Genomic DNA, 25,000 nt, shown 5'->3' with positions numbered 1-25,000 from the left:
TCTGTGTTTGTACTCCATCATCACTTGACAACAGGTGTTGATGTGTTTACGTCTCCGTAACATCCCAGACAATAAATAATTTGATACTTTTTTTAGAACATATCCGGTTTGTCTTCAAACAGGCGCTAAGATAGAGAGAAATTTGAAAACTGAATGTACAGGCAGTTCATTTCAAGATCTTCAAACAGTCAATGATAAAATTTGCACCAACTTTAGAAATACATGCTGTGAATTACTGAAGAATGTGGCCGGGGGAGAGGCAATACAGTCAGAAGCTACTATATCTTAAGCAGCCAAGAGTTTCGTATAGGAGCGGTTTCGCTATGTTGTTAATATGCTGTGCACCATCTAATCTAATTCAGCTCTGGCTCAACAATTGTGATGACGTTGTCAAATATTTCAAGAATTAAGCTGAACAGATGTGCCCCTTCATGGAAAATGGATATTCACTTATAATCGACAATACAGCCTTAATCGACAAGCACAATATAGTCTTAATCGACAATGGTCGAGAACTTTATTAAAATACTATTTCCCTCAATCCACACAGAGTTCAGTAATCTAATAACAAAAGTTTTGAAAGTTGTATCATTTAATATTCATATTAATAATGACATCTATTAATGGCAATGAATCCACATTTAATCCAGACCAGGAGTGAAGGTTTGTTCTACTTCTTTTTACTAGGTCCGGTAATGAATTTAATAACGTAAGCTGGAATTTGCTTCCTCGTTGTATATGGTGGAACTGGAAAGACACTTCTGTTCAGTCTACTGCTTGCAATAGTCCAACAACATATAAACGTAGCCATTGCAGTTGGTTCTTCAGGTATTAAGAAGTTGCAGGTGGAAGCATTCACACAAACTTACATATGGAGTATATTCTCTTCCAAATTCACAATCAAAACTTATGACAACTTGACTATCAATGAGGACATCTTGCATTTTTATCTCTATTGCTTGATGTTCTATGTATAATCTATGTGTAGTAGGACGGAACCCGATGGTACAGCAATGTTCTACAAAGCTATTACACTGGTACAGTTTATTACAATGGACAGCTAGTTGTTGAATACTGGAACATCTTCACGAACAGGAAGAAAAAATTAATGCCACAAAGCCTCATTTATAATTTCTTTATTGCCCACAAGGGGCTAAACATAGAAGGGACAAACAAAGACAGACAAATGGATTAAGTCAATTATATCGATGCCAGTGCGTAACTGGTACTTAATATATCGACCCCGAAAGGACGAAAGGCGGAATTTGAACTCAGTAACGGCAGACAAAATACCGCTAAGCATTTCGCTCGGCGTGCTAACGTTTCTGCCAGCTTGCCGCCTTTACAAAGCCTTATTTCTATTGGTGAAATGTCTTTGCTTGATCTTTCTGGAATTGTGTAATCTAACGACAGCTGTGTTGCTCCGCCTGAGCAAAGATTGCAGTGTTCGATCTCTTGATGATATACTTTCATACATATTTGTTGATCTGTTTTGAATTACTGCACTCTAAAGAACTATCATCTGTTATCGATTTTATGCTATCCAATTGAGGTTTTAAATTCTTGGTCCCTCGGTACCCTTCTGTAGTAGGGATAGCAACCTTCGCCTACTTAGGTCTCCTTGACAATTGGTCTTGGAAACCAATTGGTTCATTTGTTATTTTCCATGCAAAGTGACCTTTTGTTGGGAATACGAACCACCACATGGTTTTAACATTACCGACGAGGTCTCTCTCTCTCCCTCTCTCTCTCTCCCTCTCTCTCTCTCCCTCTCTCCTCTCTCTCTCTCTCTCTCTCTCTCTCCATGAATCTAGAAGCTCTGCAGAAACGATGAGGTCAATTTAATTGCAGTGGCTCTTCTTGTAAACCAGATCGAAATGTGTGTAGGCGGCAAGTTATATTTTCCGGTGGCATTATAGATGGAAACATCATTTGTACCCAACTACATTTGGCCGTGATAGCAATTAAAACACGCACCAATAGAATTTGTCTTCCTGTTTAAATTAAAACCAACCGTTATATCATAATCAGCAGCAGCTGTGCATTAATCAAAGCGTGTACTAAAATATCATACAACTAATTCTAGAGGAAGAGAGAAAGAGTTAATGAAGCAGAGGAAAGTATGTGTAAGAGAGAGGGAGATAGACATATGGAGAGAGTGAGAGAGAGATAGAAAGAGAAAGAGAGAAAGAAAAGAGAGAGAGGGAGGGAGGAAGAGAGAGAGAAAGAGAAGAGAAGAGAGAGAGAGAAAGAGAGAGAGAGAAAGAGAGAGAGAGAAAGAGAGGAGAGAGAAAGAGAGAGAGAGAAAGAGAGAGAGAGAGAGGGTGGGAGAAGGGAAAGAAAATGGCTGAAAATGCAAAGCTTTTAATGAGAGGCATTTAGAAGGCGCACAAAGACTAATAGAACAGATTCAACACTGTTTAAGCTTAATTCTTCAAATAGGGACACCTATTGGATGCTACAAGCTCACAAATCTATTGGAGATGAAGAAATATAAGATAATGTACCAACTACCAAAAACAATCGCGCACCAAATTACATCTGCATTTGAACAATTTTGTAAATAGACGTATTTTCAAAACGTGAATAACACTAATGATCTCAATTATATAGTTTTCACACGAGTAAAAGTAGAAAAGAATATTGAAGCATAACTCATTCAAGATACCATGAAGAAGAACGATCAAAGAAAGAAGATTCGCTGGTTAAGAGGAAGAAAGACTCTGCCGTTATGTGAGTTTCTAGTTTCAAATCCGCCCATTTTACTGTCAAGATTGTTCGTATAGAGATGATCCTTAACTGCTTTGTAATTTGTGCAAAGAGAGATTAGAAAGCATATTTTCGCAGCGGAGCAAAGTATTGGACACACAGATATAGTCTATAAGACAATTTCTAACAGCATCTTAACACATTAGCTTTACCGTTTCCGGAAAGTTTGCTGCAAACATTTTTGCCGCAGGAAAATTCGCCTCAGGATTTTTGGCCGTAAGAAAGTTCGCCGCATAGGAAATTTTGCCGCAAGACAATTTTGCTGCAAGACAAAAGATGAATTGTTCCTATTGGTATATAATTGTTTCAACCAATAAGAAGAGGTAAAGTAATTTCTTAACTCATTTAAAAATTCTTCATTCATTAAACAATATTTTTTTAGTGTAGCCGACCCATTACAATGGTCTATCAAGTGGGAACTAGCAGAGGTGGTGTGAAATTACTTGATGATCTTAACTTTGTTTATAGGACAGATAGAAAATACGGTGAAAAAACACATTGGAAATGTGAAAATAGAGAATGTAAAGCAAGAATGTATACCGTGCTAGAAAATGATAATTTATCTATATGTAAAACATTTGGTGAGCATTGCCATCCTTCTCATCCTTAAAAACCAAAAGTTTGCATTGCAAAAATGAAATTGAAATCACTAGCCACTATTTCACAAACTTCTGCACGGTCGTTAATTGAAGAAATTCCATCTGGTTTAAATGAAAATGCATTGTCACTGATGCCGACGTCATCGCTTTTGTCTCGCAACATTAGAGGCTGGAGGCAAAAGAAAAGCCAAGCTCCCCCGATCTCAACCAGAAGAAGTCGGTATATAATACCTGAAGAATATAGATTTCTGATTTCTTGAAAATGGTGAGAAGTTTTTATGATACGATAGTGGTGAAGATAATCCGGAAAGAATTAGATGACCTTAAGCATAATAAGGATAGGGCTTGTGATGGTACTTTTAAATGCAGATCAGATATATATTATCAGTTGTTCACGTTACATATTGTCATACAAAATATTAGTATACCACGTCTTTTTGTTTTGCTACTTAGTAAATCACAAGTAACGTACAGAAGGCTTTTTAGCGCTTTGAAGGACTTACACCCATCATTAGAGCCCGATACCTTAATGGTTGATTTCGGGAAAGCAATTATCAATGCTTTCTGTGAGATATTACCAACAACAAATATAACAGGTTGTTTATTTCATATGGCTAAAAATATCTGTCGCCACATTGTGGATATAGGTTTAAAGCCGCGCTATCAAACAGACGCAGAATTTAACAACAAAATCAAATGCTTCACAGCATTAGCATTTCTTCCAGTGAGTGATGTTATTGATGGTTTTCTTGAAATGACTGATGATGATAATTTGCCCCAAGAATTTGTATCATATTTTGAAACTCACTATATAGGAAGAGAACGAGGTCAAGGCAAGCGAAGAAGAATGAAATCAACTTTTCCCATTGAATTGTGGAATGTTTTCGAAAGAACTCAGAATAATATGATGAGAACAAGCAACAGCGTAGAAGGCTTCAACAGTGTAATGCAAAGCTCCATTACTAACATGCACCCAAATTTGTGGAAACATATTACGTATTTGAAAAAGGAAGTGCATTATCGAAAAAGAAAAAATGTGATTTAGATCATGGATATGCAGTCCTAATGAAGAAAATATGTATTGATATCGACGAAAGTTTGACGCCGAATGCACATTATTTGCGAAGCATTGCTTGGAATTTGCATATATTTTAAATTACTTTTGGTCAATTTTAAAAGTTTCATATGCTTTTAGATAAATTTATGCTTATTTTCTAATATTTGACTCTGAAGAAAGACATGTTAAATATATACATAACTATAAGTACCTTTGAAATGCAAGTACTACTCATTTTTTCCAGCTGAGTTGATTGGAGCAACGTGAAAATAAAGTGTCTTGCTCAAGGACACTATCTATCTATCTATCTATCTATCTATCTATCTATCTATCTATCTATCTATCTATCTATCTATCTATCTATCTATCTATCTATCTATCTATCTATCTATCTATCTATCTACCTACCTACCTATCTATCTATCTATCTATCTATCTATCTATCTATCTATCTATCTATCTATCTATCTATCTATCTATCTATCGTATTCGGAAAGTTTGCCACAAACATTTTTCATACGCAAAAAATATTATCGAATGAATGAAGAAATTTTAAATAAGTTTAGAAATTACTTCACTCCTTATTGGTTGAAACAATTTTATACCAAGGAGAGCAATTCATCTTTTGTCTTGCGGCAAAATTTCCTATGCGCCCAAAAATCCTGAGGCGAGTTTCCCTGCGGCAAAAATGTTTGCGGCAAAGTTTCCTAGAACCCATTAGATATAATCAAAAAAGTCGATTGATATCAACTGTCTTGATGCATACTTGGCTCCAGCATCAGGTGGCATTTCTGATATACTCCTAAAATCCCGCAAGGCTCAGCTTGCCAATCCTCTGAAATATTCTATCAGAGTTGTTTAGATGCATGGTGGAAGACTACTGGATATGTAGAAAGAAAAATATTAAGTGATTTAAAGAAATTATTGTGAAGCCCTGATAAAATATTACACACATCTACATCTACACAAACACACACACACATACGCAAACACACACACAGGTCTGTCTGTGGTAACTGAGCTACAGCAAATAGCAGCTAAATCTCTCTTAAAACACATCCTCTCAACAAAAGAAAGACAGATTTACAGTATTTCAGGAAGAAAAAATAAAAAATAAAAACATTGCGATGCGTCTGCTACGCCAGAGACAACTCTGGGTTAAACAAAATACAGACAAACATACTTCACATTAAAAGATTATTTACTAAATACTACTAATAAAGTTGACGGTATATCTTCGAAGTTTTATTCCCTCGTAAAATTACATATATTTTAAACATTTTCTGATTATGCTGTATGTATGACAAAAATTGTTCAGGAAGAGTTGCCTTTACTCGCTAACGACCTCAAAATTGTGCGACCCGACCTCATTTGCGAGGTCATTTTTAGGGTAAACAAGAGTTGCGCAAAATAAAAAAAACATACTTTATTTGGTAGCCGAAAGATTACAGAATCTTTTGATGCATCATACGTCAAAATCGGATAACTCAGTTTTCGAATCCATAAGGAACACACACACACACACACACACACACAACACACACACACACACACACACACACACATACACACACATGCATACGCACACATATATACACGCATACACATACACTTCTTCCTATATAGACTTTGATGGAAATTTCAGTAAAATGATTACAGCCATATAAGTCACAGTTTTGCAATTCGATATGGAACGAAGTGTGGAATATACGTTGATTAATAAACTTTTTTGACTGAGTATCATCTGATTTATGTCATCTACACGATTAGTGCTAAGTCACTACATGCACCAAAATCTTTTGGATCATTCCATACACACACACACACACACACACCACACACACTCTCTCTCTCACATCAACTTCTACACACAACACACACACATACACGTTACACATGCACACACACACTTCAGACTCATTCACCCCCATTCACATATACACACTAACACACTCACACATACCATTCTCACATGCACACACACGCTTGCGCACCTCCTCTTGTTGGGATCACCATGGATTATCTCCCCTTCATTCAACTTCTCTTTATCAATATTTCCCTTTCATTCAACCTCTTTTTTCCCAATCAATCGACATGTTGGACCACTGAACTCAAGATGTTTTTTACCTTCTCTATTTATTTCCTCTTGTTCCTTTCCGCCGAAGAGCGTAAGCTCGAAACATAAAATACTTTTCTATTTTTCTCGAGCGTCAAACTACTACACTTGCTTGTTGTTCCTACACCTGTGTTCGTTTTTCTTTTTCTATAAATTTTGAACTATATATACATATATATATATATATATATATTATATATATATATATATATATATATATATATATATATAATATATATATATATATATATAGGGTATTGCACCCATACATAGAGTGTTGCACTCATTGTCTTAAGATCGTAGTTTCGATTTCCAGAGCGCTGATGCGTTCTGTTCTTGAGCAAAACACTTCAATCCACGTTGTCTTAGTTCACTCGCCTATAAATGGACAACTCTGCGATAGACTGACATCTTGTGCAGAAAGAAGGAATGATTCATGCCCAGCTGGCATGTCTATCTGTCTGTCTATCTATCGTATTTCTTTACCGCCCACAAGGGGCTACACACAGAGGGGACAAACCAGGACGGACAAACGGATTAAGTCAATTATATCGACCACAGTCCGTAACTGGTACTTATTTAATCAACCCTGTAACGATGAAAGGCAAAGTCGACCTCGGCGGAATTTGAACTCAGAACGTAGCGGCAGACGAAATACCTATTCCTTTACTACCCACAAGAGGCTAAACACAGAGAAGACAGACAAACGGATTAAGTCGATTATATCGACCCCAGTACGTAAGTGGTACTTATTTAATCGACCCCGAAAGGAAGAAAGGCAAAGTCGACCTCGGCGGAATTTGAAATCAGAACGTAGCTGCAGACGAAATACCGCTAAGCACTTCACTCGGCGTGCTAACGTTTCTGCCAGCTCGCCGCCTTCAGATCTATCTATCTATCTATCTATCTATCTATCTATCTATCTATCTATATCTATCTATCTATCTATCTATCTATCTATCTATCTATCTATCTATCTATCTATCTATCTGTTTATTGACGGACGTGATGTCAGTTCAGCTCCGAAGGTAATCATTTATTTTGACTATTTATAGGCCAATTTTTGTGGACATGTTTGTAAATAAGTTGTGTAAGGCACCCAACTTTCGTTTGAGTGCTTTTTCAAGGGAGGAATTCGCCCCTAGGGGCAGTTTCAACCCCATTTCATTTGTGTAATTTCCTTTTCGACATTTTGAAAATGTCAAGAAATTATATTTTAGAACGTTGGTCGCGTTCCTCTATCGACCAGCTTTCTCCTAGTCTGGAAACGCTAGGAGAAAAAAAGAATTTCTCCTCGCAAGGTGAAATCATCAATGAATTTGCAATGAACGCTGCAACCACTTGTAGTAACAACCCTGTCACCACTACCACCACTAACAAGAACAACAAAGCGAATGCTTCTGTTACCACCACCGCTTTCACCACCACCACCATCAGCATCGACAACAGCAACAAATACAAAACAAAGGTCGGAAGGCCAAGCACCGTCAACACCACCAGTGAGTCCACCACCAACACCGACAACAACACCATGGCAGCATCTGCTACTAAAACTGCTATCCCTGCTAAAGACATCGCCACCAATAACAATACCAACATCACCATCACCGACACCAAAGACCGTGCCGTCAATGCTACTAATACCACTAACACCACCGCCGTCACCAAGAACGACAATAACAACAACAACAACAACGACAACAACAATTCCCTTCAACCACTGCTCACTCCATCACCAACAAGTGAAAAAATAACAACGACAACCAAACGAAATGCCGAAATTTGCGCTAATGTAGGACTAAATTACGCAGACAATTTTCCACCCCTTGCTAGTTGCATAATCAGCAACCACAAACCTACAACCCACACCCCTGCCATCAACACCAACACCACCGGCAATAACAACAATAACAAAACAACATCGCCGAGGCGATAAAAGAAAAAATAACAAAAGTTTCGTTTACTACACAACAAATAAAAGATTGCAGAAACCTTATTACAAATGAAAACGGCAAAATACTCTTACACATACCTCAAGACATACTGAATAAGGAGAAAAAAAAGACAATTGTATATAAAATCACAAATAAAAAAACTAAAAGTCCAGAAAAGGCAAGCACAGACAAAGTAGAAAAGTGCTTACGCCCCATCTGGGGATACAAGGATTATGTGACTTGGGCGAACAAGTTCGCCCACGTACATGTGGTTTTTCAGAATGAAGAGTTGGCGAAGAAATTCTCAACGATAACCCTTCATTCTGATGAACTAACGATGACACCGAGTTACCTTGGCCAGAAGGTGACGAAGGTCATTATCAGTGGTGTACCCCAAGTAACTACAACACTGTGGATAACATCCGCCTTAACATCCGAAATGGAGGACTTAAACATCCTAGATATCGGTGTTTCGAAAAACAAGGACTGGCTGGGAAAGAGAATGGAGTTCCTCTTCCACATAAGTCAAGAGGACATCAATAAAATTCCCACCCACGTACATCTTGAGGATGGCCGCAAGTTATACGTAGTAATCGAGGGCAGAAGACCACGATGCTATACATGTGGCAGTGAGGCACACCTCAAAAAGGAGTGCAAATCTGCCGCTAAATTACAACAACAACAACAGCCACAGGAAAAATCACAAAAGCCAGCATTTATTGCCCACACCACAATATGGACAGCTAGTCAAGAAGCTGTATACAGAAATGCATGAAAAACAACAAAGAACAAGCCAAACCAACCAAACAACACCAACACAAGCGCCAAGAACAGAATCATCACCACCAACAACAAATAAACCAATTCCAACACCAAGAATAACAACGAAGAAGACAAGCACCAAGGATGTAGGAGAGACAATAACCACAACAAACCCCCCAGCAACACCCTCCCCGCGCAACACAACAATATCTACAACCGCACAAACAGACCCAGACGCTTTACCATTACCCCCTGCTGATTCGTCAGACTTTTCATCTAACGATGAAAGTTCGACAGAATGGTAAATAGCCACAGGGGGTAAAAGAAAAAGATCAAGAAAAACCAAACAAGAAATCGCAACCAAAGCAGGGAGATACCTGAACCCTGAAAACTCCATACACAACCAAACAAGCTCCAACACCACAAAAACAACACACACAATGCTATCAGCGATAGACACCAAAGACTCCAAACTAATGGAGTACATCACAGGCTACACAAACATTTGTGAAGATGACTTTAAAAATAGCAATCATCCACGCACTACACCACCCAAACACATCAAAATACTACACATCACACAAACACAACACCACAAACTCAAAGCCCTCTTCCCAAATGCTGTAGGGGGTTTCCAGAAATATCTGTCCCAAAAACTATATAAAAACCTCCTCGAAGACACATCAAAGAACGGGGAAGCAAAAACTTTCGACACAAGTAAGTAACTCTCTGTGCTTTCATTTTTGTGTTTTAAAGCACACACCCCAATAGAATCATGGTCAAGATTGGTTGTGTGAATGCGCGTGGCTTGGGGTCTCCTTGGAAACAAGGATACCTCCTAATGACATCAAGTCACATGATTTGGGAATCATAGCCATAAGTGAGACCAGACTCCACGAGCCACGGGCCCTAAAGTCCATGTTTGGCGGACAGTTTAACATTTATTTCGCTCCCTGTCTGCCGAGGATGGGCGGTAGTGGCACCGCGGTACTTTTTCACAAGAGCCTGGATCTCGAAGTCAAGACGATATTCGTAGACCCGGAGGGTAGACTGATCGTTCTGGATGTTGACGGCAGCAATGGATGCGCTTTTCGACTCGTATCAGTCTACGTACCGCCCTTAACAGGTCGGGCGGATTTCTTTCGACGTCTAGAAGTATTCTTGGGAACGTTTCGTCCTTTACTCTTAGTGGGGGATTGGAATGCTACCTTGGACACGCATGTAGACTACGTGGGTAGAGACAGAAACAGAAGGGGATGCAAATGCCTCAGAGACCTGCTCAGACGATTCCAACTGTCTGACAGGTACCGACTCGACCACCCAAATGCACCAACGTGGACATGGAGCAACCGCAGTGGGTCGTCGAGATCGTATCTAGATAGGATACTGTGTAGGACAGTAGACAAGGATAACTTAGGATGTCCACAATTCCACACAGTCAGCTACACGGATCACAAATTGGTGACGTGTACGCTAGACTTAGATAAGGCACATAGACAGGGTCCTGGGTACTGGAAACTGAACGCATCATTCCCGTCCAGACAAGTTTTCAGAGACCGGATTAGCACACTAGTAAAGAGGGCTTTGACGGGAGCCATCATCAACAACAAATGGTGGTTTGCCCGCAAGAGAGCAGTAAAAGCAGAAGCGATTAGGTACAGCAAAGCACTAGCCATAGATAGAAATAGAGTAGAGGGTGAGCTAGTTAGAGAAGCTAGAAGAGGCAATTAGAAGCGGCATCGCATCCGACGTTTTGGCGGCGAGGTTGGCCCTCGACCAACACTTCAACGCCAAACACGAAGGATGTGCTGTCAGAGCTAGGATGCGTGCTCTAAGGAACGAAGGTGTTGGAGCCGCGAGAGAGGCCCGGGTGGCAGAGGCGCAACAGGGCAACAAAGCCACCATTCGGTCACTGGTAGATGAACAGGGGCGCGAATTGCTCGAGCCAAGTAAAATGTGTGAGGCCTTTCAGCAGCATTTTGCCCGACTGTTCGGGACGAGTGGAGGGCAAGAACGTAGGGTGGACTTCAGTGCCTACCTACATAGCCTGCCACGACTCTCGACAAGAAAGGCAGGGTGCTGCGAAGGTGCCATCACGGCGGCGGAAGTGCAGGAAGCGATGGCAGAATGCTCGAGGGACAAATCACCGGGTTTGGATGGTCTACCCTACGAGTTTTACAATTGTATGCCAGACTTGTTTGGAGACGTCTTGGCAGCGGTATACTGCAACTGGCAGCAAAACGGGAGCATACCCGGTTTTGTGAGTCGAGGAGCTGTAACTCTGCTGAAGAAAGATCCAAACAAGGGAAACATTATAGATAACTTTAGACCAATCACGCTGCTCAATGCAGACCTGAAAATTTTGACAAAAGTGTTAGCCAAGAGGTTGGCGCTTGTCACCGAGAAACTGGTCGACAACGCACAAACGTGCGCCGTGCCGGGCCGGAGCATCCATGACAACCTCCATCTGATGCGCTACATCATAGACAGCGTAGTTAACGAACCTGGCATGGGTGGGGCCCTGATCAACTTGGATCAATCGAAAGCCTTTGATAGGGTAGACCATCGATGCTTGGAGGCAGTCCTGAGAGCGGCTGGTTTCGGTCCCGTCTTCCGCGGCTGGATAGCTGCCTTGTACAGAGGCATCCGTTCGGTAATTCGCGTAAATGGACATCTATCGAGACCTTTCGACATTGCACGTTCGGTCCGTCAGGGATGCCCCCTCTCGGCGCTTCTATACGTATTGACTCTTGAGCCACTACTGCGGAAGCTGGCTACTCTAAGGGGCATCCCGCGAGAATTGGGATGCGGGACGAGCGTGTCTGCATACGCGGACGACGTCACCGTCATAGTGTCAAGCCACGAGCACATCGAGCGGGTCCGCGAGACACTGAAAGACTACGAAGCGGTGACAGGAGCAAAAATCAACCGGGAAAAGTCAGTGGGCTTGCGGCTCGGCACCTGGAGAAGCAAGCCCATGCCGTCCACCAGTACCTCCGTCGTTGGACGCTGGACGGACCGCCCGGTTGAGTTTCTCGGGGTCTGGTTCGGTCCGGACCTCCAAATGGAGAAGAACTGGAACGAGATAACGAGTAGGGTGGTCACTCTCGACCAGCAATGGGCCGAGAGGAAACTGTCCCTAAAAGGTCGGGCGGAGGTGGTGAACGCGTACATCGCGTCCATCATCTACTACCGCCTGACCGTCGTACCTTGTCCCGACCCTACCATCACCAAACTAGAACGCATTCTCTTCCGCTTCTTGTGGAAAGGATGCGTCCCGATGGTCAGGCGATCCATTTGCTGTCAACACCCGTTAAAAGGAGGGCTGGGCATGCCGTGGTTGATGATGCGCAGACACGCGATGAGACTGCGACATCTCCGGCTCTATGTAGACGACGGTGAACAGGTGTGGTCGCCGTTTGTGACGCATTCCCGCAACTCGTCTCCATGACCGAACTACAGTCGTGGATCAAAAAGAGGCCGAGGAAGGGCGAATGTCACCGCGAGTGTCGCGTTGTTCTCAAGCAACTCTGCCGTCCCGGGTCGACCTTGAGTGATTTCAACACAACCAAAGCATTCTATAGGGGATTAGTGGAGGGGAGGTCCGACGTCGAGCTCGGGGCAAACCTGGGCGTCGACGAGGAATACCTGACCCGCCTGTTTCAAACGACTTTCGGCCCGGGACCTATGGACAACTTCCAGAGATCCCTGGCCTGGCGGTGCTACCGAGAAGCGCTACCCGTTCGGGATAAGCTCTATAGGCATGGCTCGAGAAACACGGGGCCGACCTGCCCGAGATGCGGGCAGAGCGACGAAACCGCTCTGCACGCAATCGTGCAGTGTCCAGCAATTTCCGACCTGTGGGCTTATGTCGAACGACTGCTGTCACGTGTGGGACGAGTCGGTTTATCAGCCGAGTCTATCGTTAATATCGTCACGCCTCCTTCCTTCAAACGGGAAGGAAGAGCTATTTTTATCATACTTGTGGCTATGGCGAAAGAATGTATCTGGTGGACGCGCCTGAAAGGATTAGAGACAAACACTTTCCTCTCTGGTCAATCTCTCATCAACTTCTTCAAGTATCACTTGAAGAAAAAAGTGAGAGTAGAGAGGCAAGTTTTGTCTAGTGAATGTTTTAAAAAAAGATGGGTGAATGTAGCAAGGATGGCACGTATGAATGACGAAGCCACCTTGACTATGATTCTATGAACCGTAAAAATTAATACAGAGAGTTGCTTATTTGCAAAAAACAAATATAACATGTGACTTCATTGACCGAGGTTACCGTGGTCTTTTCCGTAGGCTTTTCTTTCCACGGGTAAACCTCACCTGTCCTCCCCTTTACACTTCATATTGACATTTCTGTGATAACGATCCCTGTTATTCATTTTTTTTGCCCCCCCTTTTTTTTAACCCCTCCCTTTTTTTGTCCTCTTTCTTTCCTTTTACGATCCCTTTTGATCGAAAACCACCACTCCCTTTTTTTTACCCCCAAAAGAAAAGCTCTACCTTGTAATTTGTTCTATCTGTGTGCAGCCCTGTGTGGCTAATAAAGAAACATATCTATCTATCTATCTATCTATCTATCTATCTATCTATCTATCTATCTATCTATCTATCTATCTATCTATCTATCTATCTATCTGTCTGTCTATGGACGTGCTGTCACTTCGACTCCGAAGGTAATAATTTATTTTGACTATTTACAGCTCAATTTTTGTGAACATTTTTGTAAATAAGTTGTGTAAGGCACCCAACTTTCGTTTGAGTGCTTTTCCAAGGGAGGAATTCGCCCCTAGGGGCAGTTTCAACCCCATTTCATTTCTGTAATTTTCTTCTAGACATTAGAAAATGTCTAGAAATTTTATTGTAGAACGCTGGTCGCGTTCTTTTATTGACCAGCATTTTCCTAGTTTGGAAACAATAGGAGAAAAAAAGAACGTCCGCGCGCTAAGTGCAAATATAAATATCGGTGAAATGAACGCTGCAACCACGTGCGGTAACAGCCCTGTCACCACCGCCACCACCACCACTAACAACAGCAACCACGAGACTACTACTACTACCACCACCACCTCCACCACCACCACCACCACCACTACCACGACCAACATAAATGATAAAAATAAAACTCGCACGAAAACTATTGACAAAAACAACAGCAACAACAAGAACAACAATAAAAATGAACTATCTAATAGTGAAGATGTTAATACAAAAAAATCAACAACAGTAGTTTCGCGGACACTCTTCGCCAGAAGAAAGAAATAGTAACATTCACAAATGAAGAGCTCATAGAAACTAGAGCTCTCTTTACAACCCGTGGACAAGATTTAGTGCTGCATACACCTCAACATATAAAGCAAGAAATAAAAAAATAAGACAATTGTATATAAAATTATTAGAAAAAACAAAAACTAAATGAACAGATTACAAAAACTGATGTGGAAAAATGTTTAAAAAACATAATGAAAGAAAAAGAGTATATAAACTGGGGTCCCCAGTTTAACACAGTAGTGGTCCGCTTCCCTAACCAGGAAGTGGCAAAAGCTCACTCTACTGAGTCTCTGGGAAATGATGAAATCATCATGGTCCCTACTACAAAAACCAGAGTGAGTCGAATCACAATTAAAAATGTACCTCCCGAACTTCCTAACAAATGGATAACAGGGGCAATCTGTTACCATTTAAAAAATATTAATATTTTGGAGACCGCCGTGTACCCTGGCGACATTTGGGGTGGGAAGACAATAGTGGTGACCATCCAGATTGAGGGGGCCTCTATCGAGAGCCTACCGGATAAGATCCACTTAGAGAATGGGCAATGCCTATATGTTGTGGCAGAAGGCAAAAAGCCTAGATGCTACAAATGTGGCAGCCCCGAACATTTGATTGCCAAGTGCGATCTGGTACAGAAAAAACAAGAAAGAACAAATCAGAAAACAAATAAAATCCCTTTGTTGCCAACACCAACACCAACACACTCAATTATAGAACAATGCCAAGAAAAACAACAAACCAACGAACAAACCGCAACAACATCACCAAGAAAAGAAACAGTACCAACACAATCACCGTTGACTTCACAACCAATGAAACCTGTTGAATTAACAAAAAATAGACCACACCCTCACCCAGGACGACAATTAAAAAGACAGAAAACACTGACGAGAAGACAAATGCTACCCATAACACCACAACAACACAAACACCGCACAAAACATCAACAATTTATACAAGCATACATAGTAATGCAAATGTTTTGCCTCTACCCCATACTGATACGTCGGACGACGAAAGTTCGACGGAATGGCAAATAGCCACAGGGGGTAAAAGAAAAAGATCCAAAAAATCCACCAAACAAGGAAGTAAAGCAGGGAGATATCTAACTCAGGACAACATCCCCCTAGACAATCAAAAAAGTAATGAACCCGTAAAACCACACACACAACTAACTGCAATAGACACAGACAATAAAGAATTAATGGACTACATCAAATCTAACATGGTCATCTGTGAAGATGACTTTAAGACAACAATCATCCGCACACCACACCACCGAAACACATCAGAATTTTACACATAACACAAGCACAACACCACATACTGAAAACATATTTCCGAATGCGGTAGGCGGGTATCAACGATACCTGTCGAAAAAACTATACAAACACCTCATCAAAAACAATACAAAAGAAGAAGAAGAAAAAAATGAAACTTTTAAAATGAGTAAGTGACCTCACTTCTTGCCTCTTGTCTCTTCTAATATAGTGTGTAAAACACAATTTTCGTAAATGTCAAGTATGCTTAAATTAGGTTGTGTGAATGCGCGTGACTTGGCGTCGGCTTGGAAGCAAGGTTACCTTCTAAACGACATCAAGTCACTGGACGTGGATATAGTAGCTATCAGTGAAACCAGACTCAGTAAGCCGCGGGCCCTCGAGTCCATGTTTGGCAATCAATTTGACATTTCTTTTTCTCCCTGTCTGCCGAACATGGGTGGTGGAGGTACTGCGGTGCTTTTTCGAAAGAGTCTAAAGGTAAAAGTAAGAGCAATATTCCTAGACCCGAAGGGTAGGCTGGTTGTCTTGGACGTGGATGGCAGAAATGGGTGTGCATTCCATCTGATGGCAGTTTATGCACCGTCCTTAACGGGTCGGGCGGATTTCTTCAGACGTCTAGAGGTTTTCCTGGGTACGTCTAGACCTTTACTGTTAGTAGGGGATTGGAACGCTACCTTGGACACGCATCTAGATTATGTGGGAAGGGATAGGAATAGAAGGGGGTGTAAGAGCCTCAAAGACCTGCTCAGACGTTTCCATTTGTCTGACAGGTTCCGACTCGACCATCCGAACGTGCCAACGTGGACTTGGACAAACCGCGTCGGATCGTCGAGATCTTATCTAGATAGAATTCTATGCAGGACAGCGGATAGGGATAGTGTAGGATGTCCACAATTTAAAATAGTCAGCTACACAGATCACAAATTTGTTACGTGTACGCTCGACTTCGATAAAACACATAGGCAGGGTCCCGGTTACTGGAAACTGAACACGTCGCTGTTAGCGCGACAGGTTTACAGGAACCGGATTAGCGAGATAATTAAGAGGGCGCTGACGGGAGCGGTCGTTAACAACCGCTGGTGGTACGCCCTGAAAATGGCAATAAAATCGGAATCAATTAGGTTTAGCAAGGAATTAGCGATAGAACGAAATAGAGTAGAGGGAGACTTAGTTAAGAAACTAGAAGAGGCACTTACCACTGGCAGCGCAACCAACGTGCTGGCTGCGAGGATGGCCCTCGACCAACACCTCAACGCCAAGCACGAAGGTTGCGTCGTCAGAGCTAAAATGCGTGCCTTAAAGAACGAAGGGATTGAAGCTGCGCGAGAGGCCCGGGTAGCGGAGGCGCAGCGTGGCAACAGATCCACCATTCGGTCTCTAATAGATCAACAGGGATGCAGTTTACTCGAACCCGAAAGGATGTGTGAGGCCTTTCAACAGCACTTTGCTCGACTGTTTGGTGCGAGTGGTGGGTCGGAAACGGGATGGATTTCAGTGCCTACCTGACCGACCTGCCGCGGCTCTCGGCAAGAGAAGCGAGTGTTGAAAGTCCCATCACAGCCGCTGACGTGTGGGATGCGATGGCGGGCTGCGCGAGGGATAAGTCGCCTGGATTGGATGGTTTACCCTACGAGCTGTATTGTCGAATGCCAGACTTGTTTGGCGACCTCTTGGCATCAGTCTACTGCAACTGGCAACAAAACGGGAGAATCCCCGGTTTCGTGAGCCGAGGTGCAGTGACGTTGCTGAAGAAAGACTCAAACAAGGGGAATTTTATAGATAATTTCAGGCCCATCACTCTGCTCAACGCAGATTTGAAAATTTTGGCCAAAGTAATAGCCGAGAGGTTGGCGCTTGTCATTGGTAAACTGGTCGACAGGGCGCAAACATGCGCCGTGCCGGGCAGAACCATACATGACAACCTCCATCTGATGCGCTACATTGTGGACAGGGTAGTTAAGGATCCCGGCATGGGTGGGGCGCTGATAAATTTGGATCAGTCTAAAGCCTTCGACAGGGTCGACCATCGGTACTTGGCGGCCGTCCTCAGGGCGGCTGGCTTCGGTCCCGTCTTCTGCGGTTGGATCACTGCCTTGTATAGCGGCATCCGATCGGTGATTCGGGTGAACGGTCACCTGTCGAAACCGTTTGACATCACGCGTTCGGTCCGTCAGGGGTGTCCCCTGTCGGCGCTTCTGTATGTATTGACTCTCGAGCCGCTACTGCGGAAGCTGACGAGACTGAGGGGCATCCCACGGGAACTGGGTTGCGGGACGAGCGTGTCGGCATATGCAGACGATGTCACCGTCATAGTGTCGAGCGACAAACACATCAAGATGATAGGCGAGACACTAAGAAAATACGAAACGGTGACGGGAGCAAAGATTAACCCGAAAAAGTCAGTGGGTTTGCTACTCGGCACCTGGAGAAGCAAGCCCATGCCGTCCTCCAGTACCTCCGTCGTGGGACGCTGGACGGACGGACCGGTTAAATTGCTCGGGGTCTGGTTCAGTCCGGACCTCCAAATGGATAAGAACTGGGACGAGATCACGAGTAGAGTGGTCGCTCTCAGCCAAACATGGGCCGAGAGAAAGCTGTCTCTAAAAGGCCGGGCGGAGGTGGTGAACGCGTACATCGCATCCGTCATCGATTACCGCCTGACCGTCGTACCTTGTCCCGACGCCACCATCACCAAACTGGAACGCATACTCTTCCGCTTCCTGTGGAAGGGTGGCGTTCCGATGGTGAGGAAGTCCATTTGCTGTCAACATCCGTTGAATGGAGGACTGGGCATGCCGTGGTTGATGATGCGCAGGCATGCGCTGAGACTGCGACATCTCTGGAAATTCATCGACGACGGTGAACAGGTGTGGGCGCCGTTTGTGAGGCGCGACTTCCCGCAGCTCGTCTCACTGACCGAACTGCAAACGTGGATCAAAAAGAGACCGAAACTGGGCGATTGGCAACGAGAGTGTCGCCAAGCTCTACAGCAGCTCTGCCGACCGGGGTCAAACTTGTGCAACTTACACACGACTAAAGCGTTCTATAGAGGACTAGTGGAGGGGAGGTCCGACGACACACTCGGGGCAAACCTGGGCGTCGACGAAGAATTCCTAACCCGCCTGTTCAGGACGACGTTCGGGCCGGGGCCTATGGATAACTTCCAGAAATCCCTGGCTTGGCAGTGCTATCGAGACGCACTACCTGTTCGAGAGAAGAGCTACAGACACGGTTCGAAAACCATCACCGGACCGACCTGCCCGAGATGCGGTCAGAGCGAAACCGTTCTGCACGCACTCGTGCAGTGTCCAGATATTTCAGAGCTGTGGTCCTTCGTCGAACAGCTGTTGTCACGTGTAGGTCAGGCTCGCCTATCGGCCGAGTCTATCGTGAATATTGTTCCACCACCTTCCTTTAAACGGGAAGGGGAAACGGTTTTCGTTACGCTGATGGCTATGGCGAAAGAATGTGTGTGGTGGACGCGTTTGAAAGGACTGCAAACAAACACCTTCCTCTCTGGTCAGTCTCTCGTCAACTTTTTCAAGTACCACTTGAAAAGGAGGATGAGAATAGAGAGGAAGGCTTTGTCGAACGAATGTTTTAATAAAAAGTGGGTAAAAGTGGCAAAAATGGTCAGTATGAAAGACGACACTATTTTAAGCATAAATCTGTAACCAAAAGAGACAACGAGAAGTAAGGCGACTTACTCATGTGTTCTTTTTCGAATTGTCTGAGGTGACCTTGGTCTTTTTTGTAGGTTTTTCTTTCCAAGGCTACACCTAAACTGTGAACCTTATATATATATATATATATTGCTTTTTTATACACCACACAACCCACAGATCCCTATTGATCAAACGTTTATTTATTTATTTTTTTCCCCCACCCATCCCACCTCGAAAAGAAAAAATTCTACATTGTATTTCGTCCATTTTTATTCTGTGTTTAGCCCTGTGTGGCTACAATAAAAAGTTATCTATCTATCTATCTATCTATCTATCTATCTATCTATCTATCTATCTATCTATCTATCTATCTATCTATCTATCTGGACAGACAGACGCAAGTCAAATGGGCTCCAAGTAAGTTGGTCATTTTGTATGTCCAAAAGTGTTTATTGTCAAATATTTTGTGTTTAAAAGTTGTGCAACAACATCCACTGCAAACCTTGACTAATATCTACACAAAATTTTGCTCTTTGTGGGCAAAATTTTAAAAATTCTCGTAGGCCTCGTGTTGTATTTTAGCCATTTTTATTTTTAAAAATGGCTACTGGTCACCACGAGGCTGAGGCGCAACTGAAGCGTGACGCCAAAACAAAAAAACAGGTTCCCTTGTCACCATGCGCTGAACTTGACTGTGTGAACACTACTTACACCACCACCACCACCACCATCAGCATCGACAACAGCAACAAATACAAAACAAAGGTCGCAAGGCCAAGCACCGTCACCGCCATCAATGATTCCACCATCAACACCGACACCACCACCATGGCAGCTTCTGCTACTTCAACTGCTACCTCTGCAACGACACCACTACCAACAACAATAACAATACCAAGATCACCATCACTGCCACCAAAGACCGTGCCGTCAATGCCTCCCTTGCTACTAATACCACCGCCGCCACCAAGAACGACAATAACAACAACAACAACAATAACAATTCCCTTCAGCCATTGTTCCCTCCATCACCAACAAGTGAAGGAGAGAAAGAAATAACCGCGACCATCAAACCAGTTGCCGAAATTTGCGCTAACGCAGAGGCAAATTATGCAGACAATTTTCCACCCCTTGCTAGTGGCATAATCAGCAACCACAAACCTAATATACCCACAACCCAAACCTCTGCCATCAACACCAACACCACCAGCAGTAACAACAATAACAAAACAACACCAAACTTCGCTGAGGCGATAAAAGAAAAAAAAACAATAGTATCGTTTACTGCACAGCAGATAAAAGACTCCAGAGCCCTAATCACCAAAGAAAATGGCAAAGTACAATTACAAATACCACAACACATACTGAATGAGGAAAAAAGAAAACGATTATTTATAAAATAAACAACACAACTAAAAGTCCAGAAAAAGCAAACACGGACAAAATAGAAAAATGCCTACGCCCCATTTGCGGATACAAGGAGTATGTGACTTGGTCGAACAAGTTTGCCCACGTACAGGTGGTTTTTCAGAATGAAGAGTTGGCAAAGCAATTCTCAACGCTAACTCTTTATTCAGATGAGTAACAATGACACCCAGTTACCTTGGCCAGAAGGTGACAAAGGTCATTATCAATAATGTCCCGCAAATAACAAGCACACTATGGATAACATCCGCCATATGCGTCGAAATGGAGGACATAAACATCCTGGAAATCACTGTTTCGAAACACAAGGACTGGGTGGGAAAGAGAATGGAGATTCTCTTCTACATAAGCCAAGACGACATTAACAAAATTTCCACCCACGTATATCTTGCGGATGACCGCAAGTTGTATGTAGTAGTCGAGGGCAGAATGCCACGCTGCTATACATGCGGCAGTGAAACACACCTAAAAAAGGAGTGCAAATCTGCCGCGAAACAACGACAACAACAACAGCCACAGGAAAAACCACAAAAGCCAGCATTATTGCCCACACCACAGTATGGACGGCTAATCAAGAAGCTATATGCAGAAATGCATGAAAAGCAACAAAGAACGGACCAAACCAACCAAACAACACACCACCTGCGCCAAGAACAGAATCATCAACACCAACAACAACTAAACCAATTCCAACACCGAGAACAACAACGAAGAAGACAAGCACCAAGGATGTAGGAGAGACAATCACCACACCAAACCCCCCAGCAACACCCCCGCACACCACAACAATATCTACAACCACACAAACAGACCCAGATGCTTTACCCTTACCCCCTTCTGATTCGTCAGACTTTTCATCTAACGATGAAAGTTCGACAGGATGGCAAATAGCCACCGGGAGTAAAAGAAAAAGATAAAAAACAACAAACAAGAAAACGCAACCAAAGCAGGGAGATACCTGAACCCTGAAAGCTCCATACACAACCAAACAAGCACCAATACCACAAAATACACACAATGCTATCAGCGATAGACACCAAAGACTCCAAACTAATGGAGTACATCACAGCCCACTCAAACATCTGTGAAGATGATTTCAAAACTAACAACCATCCTCGCACTACACCACCCAAACACATCAAATTACTACACATCACACAAACACAACGCCACACACTCAAAGCCCTCTCTCCAAATGCGGTTGGGGGGGGTTCCAAAAATACCTTTCGAAAAAACTCTATAAAAACCTCCTCGAAGACACATCAAAGGACGAGGAAGCCAAAACTTTCGACACAAGTAAGTAACTCTCTGTAGCTTCCTTTTTGTGTTTTAAAGCACACACCCCAATAGAATCATGGTCAAGATTGGTTGTGTGAATGCACGTGGCTTGGGGTCTCCTTGGAAACAAGGATACCTCCTAAATGACATCAAGTCACATGATTTGGGAATCATAGCCATAAGTGAGACCAGACTCCACAAGCCACGGGCCCTAAAGTCCATGTTTGGCGGACAGTTTAACATTTATTTCGCACCCTGTCTGCCGAGGATGGGCGGTAGTGGCACCGCGGTACTTTTTCACAAGAGCCTGGATCTCGAAGTCAAGACGATATTCGTAGACCCGGAGGGTAGACTGGTCGTTCTGGATGTCGACGACAGCAATGGGTGCGCTTTTCGACTCGTGTCAGTCTACGTACCGCCTTTAACAGGTCGGCCGGATTTCTTTCGACGTCTAGAAGTATTCCTGGGAACGTCTCGTCCTTTACTTTTAGTGGGGATTGGAATGCTACCTTGGACACGCATCTAGACTATGTGGGGAGAGACAAAAACAGAAAGGGATACAAATGCCTCAGAGACCTGCTCAGACGATTCCAACTGTCTGACAGGTACCGACTCGACCACCCAAATGCACCAACGTGGACCTGGAGCAACCGCAGTGGGTCGTCGAGATCGTATCTAGATAGGATACTGTGTAGGACAGTAGACAAGGATAACTTAGGATGTCCACAATTCCACACAGTCAGCTACACGGATCACGAATTCGTGACGTGTACGTTTGACTTAGATAAGGCACATAGACAGGGTCCTGGTTATTGGAAACTGAACGCATCTTTCCCGTCCAGACAAGTTTTCAGAGGGCTTTAACGGGAGCCATTGTCAACAACAAATGGTGGTTCGCCCTCAAGAGAGCAGTAAAAGCGGAAGCAATTAGATATAGCAAGGCACTAGCCGTAGATAGAAATATAGTGGAGGGTGAGTAAGTTAAGAAGCTAGAAGAGACAATAAGAAGCGGCATCACATCCGACGTTTTAGCGGCGAGGTTGGCCCTTGACCAACACTTCAACGCCAAACACGAAGGGTGTGCTGTCAGGGCTAGGATGCGTGCTCTAAGGATGGAAGGTGTTGGATCCGCGAGGGAGGCCCGGGTGGCGGAGGCGCAGCAGGGCAACAAAGTCACCAATCGGTCTCTGGTAGATGAACAAGGGCGCGAATTGCTCGAGCCCAGCAAGATGTGCGAGACATTTCAGCGGCACTTTGCCCGACTGTACGGGACGAGGGGCGAGCGTAAACGCAGGGTGGACTTCAGTGCCTACCTGCACAGCCTACCACGACTCTCGGCAAGAAAGGCAGAGTGCTGCGAAGGTGCCATCACGGCGGCGGATGTGCGGGACGCGATGGCAGAATGCTCGAGAGACAAATCGCCGGGTTTGGATGGTCTGCTCTACGAGTTTTACAATTGTATGCCAGACTTGTTTGGAGACGTCTTGGCAGCGGTATACTGCAACTGGCAACAAAACGGGAGCATACCCGGTTTTGTGAGTCGTAACGCTGCTGAAGAAAGATCCAAACAAGGGGAACATTATAGATAACTTTAGACCAATCACTCTGCTCAATGCAGACCTGAAAATTTTGACCAAGGTGTTAGCCAAGAGGTTGGCACTTGTCATCGAGAAACTGGTCGACAACGCACAAACGGCGCTTCTATACGTATTGACACTCGAGCCACTACTGCGGAAGCTGGCGACTCTAAGGGGCATCCCGCGAGAATTGGGATGCGGGACGAGCGTGTCTGCATACGCGGACGATGTCACCGTCATAGTGTCAAGCCACGAGCACATCGAGCTGGTCGGCGAGACACTGAAAGACTACGAAGCGGTGACAGGAGGAAAAATTAACCGGGAAAAGTTAGTGGGCTTGCGGCTCGGCACCTGGAGAAGCAAGCCCATGCCGTCCTCCAGTACCTCCGTCGTGGGACGCTGGACGGACCGCCCGGTTGAGTTTCTCGGGGTCTGGTTCGGTCCGGACCTCCAAATGGAGAAGAACTGGAACGAGATAACGAGTAGGGTGGTCACTCTCGCCCAGCAATGGGCCGAGAGGAAACTGTCCTTAAAAGGTCGGGCGGAGGTGGCGAACATGTACATCGCGTCCATCATCTACTACCACCTGACCGTCGTACCTTGTCCCGACCCTACCATCACCAAACTAGAACGCATTCTCTTCTGCTTCTTGTGGAAAGGATGCGTCCCGATGGTCAGGCGATCCATTTGCTGTCAACACCCGTTAAAAGGAGGGCTGGGCATGCCGTGGTTGGTGATGCGCAGACACGCGCTGAGACTGCGACATCTCCGACTCTATGTAGACGACGGTGAACAGGTGTGGTCGCCGTTTGTGAGGCACGCGTTCCCGCAGCTAGTCTCCATGACCGAACTGCAGTCGTGGATCAAAAAGAGGCCGAGGAAAGGCGAATGGCACCGCGAGTGTCGCGTTGCTCTCAAGCAACTCTGCCGTCCCGGGTCGACCATGAGTGACTTCAACACAACCAAAGCATTCTATAGGGGATTAGTGGAGGGGAGGTACGACGACGATCTTGGGGCAAACCTGGGCGTCGACGAGGAATACCTGACCCGCCTGTTTCAAACGACTTTCGGCCCGGGACCTATGGACAACTTCCAGAGATCTCTGGCCTGGCGGTGCTACCGAGAAGCGCTACCCGTTCGGGATAAGCTCTATAGGCATGGCTAGAGAAACACGGGGCCGACCTGCTCGAGATGCGGGCAGAGCGACGAAACCGCTTTGCACGCAATCGTGCAGTGTCCAACAATCTCCGACCTG

The 25,000-nt window shown here is 44.1% G+C and overlaps 2 protein-coding genes across 4 annotated transcripts in view; one reads left to right on the top strand and one right to left on the bottom strand.

Annotated features, from left to right (window-relative positions):
* Positions 1-25,000, bottom strand: part of LOC115218246 (FMRFamide receptor-like) — a 100,222-nt gene that overhangs the window by 46,760 nt on the left and 28,462 nt on the right. The window lies entirely within an intron of this gene.
* Positions 3,631-4,413, top strand: LOC115223666. The gene has a single exon (XM_029794373.1). It carries the CDS (start codon positions 3,631-3,633, stop codon positions 4,411-4,413), a length of 783 nt encoding a protein of 260 aa, XP_029650233.1.

This window comes from Octopus sinensis, linkage group LG1 (assembly GCF_006345805.1).
Source record: "Octopus sinensis linkage group LG1, ASM634580v1, whole genome shotgun sequence".
NCBI lineage: Eukaryota > Metazoa > Mollusca > Cephalopoda > Octopoda > Octopodidae > Octopus > Octopus sinensis.
This window is presented reverse-complemented; position numbering and strand designations above follow the sequence as displayed.

Excerpts from the sequence above, each read along its gene's own strand:
- LOC115223666 (XM_029794373.1), top strand. The coding sequence starts at position 3,631 with ATGGTGAGAAGTTTTTATGATACGATAGTGGTGAAGATAATCCGGAAA.